General features: G+C 65.7%; 1 protein-coding gene across 1 annotated transcript in view; it reads left to right on the plus strand.

Moving 5' to 3' along the window:
- The window catches only part of DDR1 (discoidin domain receptor tyrosine kinase 1), a gene marked incomplete at its 3' end in the record, with an annotated part of 18,530 nt that extends 11,391 nt beyond the window's left edge, over window positions 1–7,139 (plus strand). Inside the window, exons 13-16 of the mRNA XM_082500740.1 lie at window positions 861–988; window positions 2,318–2,485; window positions 5,716–5,950; window positions 6,990–7,139. Of these exons, the coding sequence (XP_082356866.1) occupies window positions 861–988; window positions 2,318–2,485; window positions 5,716–5,950; window positions 6,990–7,139 (681 nt within the window). The remainder of the gene's footprint in view (window positions 1–860; window positions 989–2,317; window positions 2,486–5,715; window positions 5,951–6,989) is intronic.
- Between the last annotated feature and the right edge of the window lie 190 nt (window positions 7,140–7,329).

The raw sequence follows: 7,329 nt of genomic DNA on the forward strand, positions 1-7,329 counted from the left end.
CGCCCTCTCACGGCCAGCCCCGCCCCCATATTCCCAACCCCGCCCCTTTTATACTGGCCCCACCCCCTCCCGTACGCTCCCTATACAGGGAAGCCACACCCCCGCCATAAGCCACACCCCTCCCATAAGCCACACCCCCGCAGAAAGCGCTGCCCCTATTAGCCCCGCCCCCGAGCTGAAGCCACGCCTCCCCCCGCTCAGGAAGCCCCGCCCCCGGGGGGTGAGGCCATGCCTCGTCCCAGAGACATCTAGCCCCGCCCCCGGGGTGTTTAGCCCCGCCCCACGGGTTAGCCCCGCCCACAGGGGTTAGTCACACCTCCGAGGGAGTTAGCCACGCCCCCATGGGGTTAGCCACGCCCCTCACTGAGGCCACGCCCCACGGAGGGGGGTAAAGTCATGCCTCGTCCCAGAGACATCTAGCCCCTCCCCCGGGGCGTTTAGCCCCGCCCCACTGGTTAGCTCCACCCCAAGGTTAGCCACGCCTCCAAGGCAGTTAGCCACGCCCCCGATTGGCTTAGCCACGCCCCTCTCTGAGGCCACGCCCCCCCCCCGGGCGGGGGGTGAGGCCATGCCTCGTCCCATGGACATATTGCCCTGCCCCCGGGACCTTTAGCCCCGCCCCGCGGGTTAGCCCCGCCCCATGGGTTAGCCACACCTCCGAGGGAATTAGCCACGCCCCCTGAGGCGGGTTAGCCCCGCCCCCGGGGGGTGGGGGTGGGGGAGTGAAGCCATGCCTCGTCCCAGGGCCACCTAGCCCCGCCCCGCGGGTTAACCCCGCCCCCAGGGGTTAGCCACGCCCCCGGAGGCGTTAGCCCCGCCTCCCCCGAAGTTAGCCCCGCCCCCCCCCCCCCCCCAAACAGGTGCTGCTGTGCGAAGTGGAGGACCCTCAGGCGCTGCCCCCCCTCTCCCGCCCCCCCGATCTGCCCCAGGGGCGCCCCCTCCTGGTCGCCGTTAAGGTCCTGCGCCCCGACGCCACCAAAAACGCCCGGTATGGGGCGGGGGGGGGGGCGGGGGGGGGGGGGGGGGAGTGGGGTGTGACACCCCATCCCCCACCCCCCCCCCCCGAGATGTGGGGGGTGCCCCTCTGGGGGGTGCAATGGGGCATGCTGGGGGGTGGAAGGGGGGTGTTACGGGGGTGCAAGGGGGGGGGGGGTGATGCCCTATGGGGCTGAGGGGGGGGGGGATATGTGGGGTGTGACCCATCCCAAATATGTGGGATACCCCCCCCCACCCCCCCCCCCGGGGGCGTGTTGTCCTATGGGGCTGAGGGGGGGGGGGGGGATATGTGGGGTGTGACCCCCCCCCCCCCCAAATATGTGGGATACCCCCCCCGGGGGTGTGTAAGGGAGAGGTTCAGTACCCCATAGGGGATGTGGGGTGCCCCCAACTTGGCCACTGCACCCACGTGTCCAGTTCCTCCCAGTTGACCCCACCACCCTCCCAGAACCCGACCACTGGACCCAAATATCTGTGTCCAGTTCCTCCCAGTTGACCCCACCATCCTCCCAGAACCCGACCACTAGACCCACATGTCCAGTTCCTCCCAGTTGACCCCACCATCCTCCCAGAGCTTGGCCACTGGACCTAGATATCCATGTCCAGTTCCTCCCAGTTAACCCCACCATCCTCCCAAAACCCAACCACTAGACCCACATGTCCAGTTCTTCCCAGTTAACCCCATCACCCTCCCACAGCCTGACCACTGGACCCACGTGTCCAGTTCCTCCCAGTTGACCCCACCATCCTCCCAGAACACCCGACCACTGGACCCAAATATCCGAGTCCAGTTCCTCCCAGTTGACCCCACCACCCTCCCAGAGCTTGGCCACCGGACCTAGATATCCATGTCCAGTTCCTCCCAGTTGACCACACCATCCTCCCACAGCCTGACCACTGGACCCACATGTCCAGTTCCTCCCAGTTGACCCCACCATCCTCCCAGAGCTTGGCCACTGGACCTAGATATCCATGTCCAGTTCCTCCCAGTTGACCCCACCATCCTCCCAGAACCCGACCACTGGACCCAAATATCTGTGTCCAGTTCCTCCCAGTTGACACCACCACCCTCCCACAGCCTGACCACTGGACCCACATGTCCAGTTCCTCCCAGTTGACCCCACCACCCTCCCACCACCCTCCCAGTCGACCCCCCCATCCGCATACCCAATTTCAGGGGCCGAATCGGGTGGAATTAAGGGGATTTTTGGGGGGGGGGGCCGAAATGAATTGGGGCGGAGTTGGGTTTTTTTTTTTGGGGGGGGGGGGGGAATGTCACGTGACGCTGACCCCGGGGTGGTGGTGGGGGGGAGGGGCGTAGGCGGGACTTCCTGCAGGAGGCGCGCACCCTGGGGCGCCTGCGGGACCCCAACATCGTGCGGCTGTTGGGGGTGTGCGCGGGGGGGGGGCCCCTCTGCATCATCACCGAGTACATGGAGCACGGAGACCTCCACCAGTTCCTGGGGGGGCCCCGGGGACCCGCCCTCAGGTAAGCCACGCCCCCCCCCAAAGCCACACCCCTCTCCCCAACCACGCCCTTTCAAGCCGCACCCCCCCACCCCACCCCACACCCCCCCCCGACCTTCTCCTTCCTTCCCCCCCCCCTTTGCGGGTCTTTAATGCCATCCCGCTGCTTTGGCCACGCCCACCCCGTCGAGTTGGCCACGCCCCCGTATTGGCCACGCCCACCTCGCTTTGGCCACGCCCACCTCGCTTTGGCCACCCCCCACCCCTCTTTGGGTACCCCCACCCCTCTTTGGGCACACCCACCCCTGCTTTGGCCACGCCTCTGCTTTGGCCACACCCAGTCCCGCCTTGGCCACGCCCCCGAAGCTCCCCACCCACTTAAGCCCCTCCCACTTATCCTTGGCCACACCCCTTCAATTTCTCCCCACCCCTTCCCCCATAGACCACCACAGCCCCATCCTCCCCCCATCCCCCCTCCCCAACCCCACCCCCCAAGCCACACCCCCTAAAGCCACACCCCCTAAAGCCACACCCCCTAAAGCCCCTCCCACTTATCCTTGGCCACGCCCCTTCAATTTCTCCCCACCCCTTCCCCCATAGACCACCACAGCCCCATCCTCCCTCCATCCCCCCTCCCCAACCCCACCCCCTTATACCACACCCCCTTATACCACACCCCCTCAAGCCACACCCCCTGATGCCACACCCCCTCAAGCCACACCCCCAAGCCCCTCCCACTTATCCTTGGCCCCTCCCCTTCAATTTCTCCCCACCCCTTCCACCATAGACCACCACAGCCCCATCCTCCCCCCATCCCCCAACCCCACCCCCCCAAACCACACCCCCCAAACCACACCCCCTCAAGCCACACCCCCAAGCCCCTCCCACTCCTCTTTGGCCCCTCCCCTTCAATTTCTCCCCACCCCTTCCCCCATAGACCACCACAGGTCCCTCCTTCCCCATCCCCCCTCCCCATCACCACCCCTAAAGCCCCACCCCTCAAGCCACACCCCCTAAAGCCACACCCCCCAAGCCCCTCCCACTTATCCTTGGCCACGCCCCTTCAATTTCTCCCCACCCCTTCCCCCATAGACCACCACAGCCTCATCCTCCCTCCATCCCCCCTCCCCAACCCCACCCCCTTATACCACACCCCCTCAAGCCACACCCCCGATGCCACACCCCCTCAAGCCACACCCCTTCAAGCCACCCCCAAGCCCCTCCCACTTATCCTTGGCCCCTCCCCTTCAATTTCTCCCCACCCCTTCCCCCATAGACCACCACAGCCCCATCCTCCCCCATCCCCCCTCCCCAACCCCACCCCCCAAGCCACACCCCCTAAAGCCACACCCCCGATGCCACACCCCCTCAAGCCACACCCCAAGCCCCTCCCACTTATCCTTGGCCCCTCCCCTTCAATTTCTCCCCACCCCTTCCCCCATAGACCACCACAGCCCCATCCTCCCTCAATCCCCCCTCCCCAACCCCACCCCCTTATACCACACCCCCTCAAGCCACACCCCCTATGCCACACCCCATAAAGCCACACCCCCAAGCCCCTCCCACTCCTCTTTGGCCCCTCCCCTTCAATTTCTCCCCACCCCTTCCCCCATAGACCACCACAGCCTCATCCTCCCCCATCCCCCCTCCCCATCCCCACCCCTAAAGCCCCACCCCTCAACCCACACCCCCTGATGCCACACCCCCTCAAGCCACACCCCCCAAGCCCCTCCCACTTATCCTTGGCCCCTCCCCTTCAATTTCTCCCCACCCCTTCCCCCATAGACCACCACAGCCCCATCCTCCCCCATCCCCCCTCCCCATCCCCACCCCCCCAAGTCCCACCCCTCAAGCCACACCCCCTATGCCACACCCCATCAAGCCACACCCCCAAGCCCCTCCCACTCCTCTTTGGCCCCTCCCCTTCAATTTCCCCCCACCCCTTCCCCCATAGACCACCACAGCCCCATCCTCCCTCCATCCCCCCCAACCCCACCCCCTTATACCACACCCCCTCAAGCCACACCCCCTATGCCACACCCCATCAATCCACACCCCCTCAAGCCACACCCCCAAGCCCCTCCCACTTATCCTTGGCCCCTCCCCTTCAATTTCTCCCCACCCCTTCCCCCATAGACCACCACAGCCCCATCCTCCCCCATCCCCCCTCCCCATCCCCACCCCCCCAAGTCCCACCCCTCAAGCCACACCCCCGATGCCACACCCCCTCAAGCCACACCCCCAAGCCCCTCCCACTCCTCTTTGGCCCCTCCCCTTCAATTTCTCCCCACCCCTTCCCCCATAGACCACCACAGCCCCATCCTCCCTCCATCCCCCCCAACCCCACCCCCTTATACCACACCCCCTCAAGCCACACCCCCGATGCCACACCCCATCAATCCACACCCCCTCAAGCCACACCCCCAAGCCCCTCCCACTTATCCTTGGCCCCTCCCCTTCAATTTCTCCCCACCCCTTCCCCCATAGACCACCACAGCCCCATCCTCCCTCCATCCCCCCCAACCCCACCCCCTTATACCACACCCCCTCAAGCCACACCCCCTATGCCACACCCCCTCAAGCCACACCCCCAAGCCCCTCCCACTCCTCTTTGGCCCCTCCCCTTCAATTTCTCCCCACCCCTTCCCCCATAGACCACCACAGCCTCATCCTCCCCCCATCCCCCCTCCCCAACCCCACCCCCCAAACCACACCCCCTCAAGCCACACCCCTTCAAGCCACACCCCAAGCCCCTCCCACTTATCCTTGGCCCCTCCCCTTCAATTTCTCCCCACCCCTTCCCCCATAGACCACCACAGGTCCCTCCTTCCCCATCCCCCCTCCCCATCACCACCCCTAAAGCCCCACCCCTCAAGCCACACCCCCTAAAGCCACACCCCCCAAGCCCCTCCCACTTATCATTGGCCACGCCCCTTCAATTTCTCCCCACCCCTTCCCCCATAGACCACCACAGCCTCATCCTCCCTCCATCCCCCCTCCCCAACCCCACCCCCTTATACCACACCCCCTCAAGCCACACCCCCGATGCCACACCCCCTCAAGCCACACCCCCTCAAGCCACACCCCCAAGCCCCTCCCACTCCTCTTTGGCCCCTCCCCTTCAATTTCCCCCCACCCCTTCCCCCATAGACCACCACAGCCCCATCCTCCCTCCATCCCCCCCAACCCCACCCCCTTATACCACACCCCCTCAAGCCACACCCCCTCAAGCCCCGCCCACTCCCCCCCCAGTCTCCCCACCCTACTACACGTGGGGGCCCAGATCGCTTCCGGCATGCGTTTCCTGGCGGCTTTGAACTACGTCCACCGGGATTTGGCCACCCGCAACTGCCTGGTGGGAGAGGGCTTCACCGTCAAAGTGGCGGATTTCGGGATGAGCCGTCACCTCTACGCCGCCGATTATTACCGGGTACGGGGCCGAGCCCTGCTCCCCATCCGCTGGATGGCCTGGGAGTGCATCCTCATGGTGAGGGGGGGCGGGGGGGGGGGCAAATGGGGCGGGGGGCGGGGGGAAGGGACGGGGGGGAAATAGGGGTTGGGGGGAGAAAGGGGTTGGGGGGGGGGAAGGGGGTTTGGGGGGGAGAAAGGGGTTTGGGGGGGGAAATGGGGTTGGGGGGGGAAGGGATGGGGGTAAATAGGGGTTGGGGGGGGAAAGGGGGTTGGGGGGGGAAGGGATGGGGGTAAATAGGGGTTGGGGGGGGAAAGGGGTTGGGGGGGGAAGGGGGTTTGGGGGGGGAAATAGGGTTGGGGGGAGGAAGGGATGGGGGTAAATAGGGGTTGGGGGGGGAAAGGGGGTTGGGAGGGGAAATGGGGGTTGGGGGGGAGAAAGGGGTTTGGGGGGGGAAAGGGGTTGGGGGAGGAAAGGGGTTGGGGGGTAAATAGGGGTTGGGGGGGGAAAGGGGTTTGGGGGAGGAAAGGGGTTGGGGGGGAAGGGATGGGGGGGAAGGGATGGGGGGTAAATAGGGGTTGGGGGGGGAAAGGGGTTGGGGGGGGGAAGGGGGTTGGGGGGGGAAAGGGGGTTTGGGGGGGGAAAGAGGTTTGGGGGTGAACAGGAATTGGGGTGGAAAAGGGAATTTGGGGGGAGTTAAGGGCATTTTGGGGCGGGAAAAGGGAATTTTGGGGGGAGTTAAGGGCATTTTGGGGCGAGAAAAGGGAATTTGAGGTGGAATTAAGTGCATTTTGGGGTGGGAAAGGGAATTTTGGATGGAGTTAAGGGTGTTTTGGGGTGGGAAAGGGGAATTTGGGTGGAGTTAAGGGCATTTTGGGGTGGGAAAAGGGAATTCGGGTGGATTTAAGGGGGTTTGGGGTGGGAGAAGGGATTTGGGGGAGAATTTGGGGGCAGTGAAGTGCGTTTTGGGGTGGGAAAGGGAATTTGGGGGGAGTTAAGGGCGGTTGGGGCTGGTTTGGCCGAGGGCGGGCGGGGCCTGCCTGGGTGTGTCTGGGGTGGGCGTGTCCACCCCTCCACTAGTCCCCGCCCCCCCCCCGCCCCCCCCCCTTGTCCCCAGGGCACCTTCACCCCGGCCAGCGACGCCTGGGCTTTCGGGGTGACGCTGTGGGAGGTGCTGACCCGGTGCCGGGAACAGCCCTACGGCCGCCTCAGCGACGAACAGGTCATCGCCAACGCCGGCCACCACTTCCGCGCCCAGGGCCGCCAGGTGGGGACTGGGAGGGACTGGGAGGGCGTTGGGAGGGGGCTGGGAGGCACTGGGAGGGGACTGGGAGGGGGCTGGAGAGGTTTGAAGGCCACTGGGAGGGACTGGGAGGGGGCTGGAGAGGTTTGAAGGCCACTAGGAGGGATTAAGAGGGGACTGGGAGGCACTGGGAGGGACTGGGAGGGATTAAGAG

The sequence above is a fragment of the Vanellus vanellus genome, assembly GCF_965231255.1.
Source record: "Vanellus vanellus genome assembly, contig: HAP1_SCAFFOLD_2054, whole genome shotgun sequence".
Classification (NCBI taxonomy): domain Eukaryota; kingdom Metazoa; phylum Chordata; class Aves; order Charadriiformes; family Charadriidae; genus Vanellus; species Vanellus vanellus.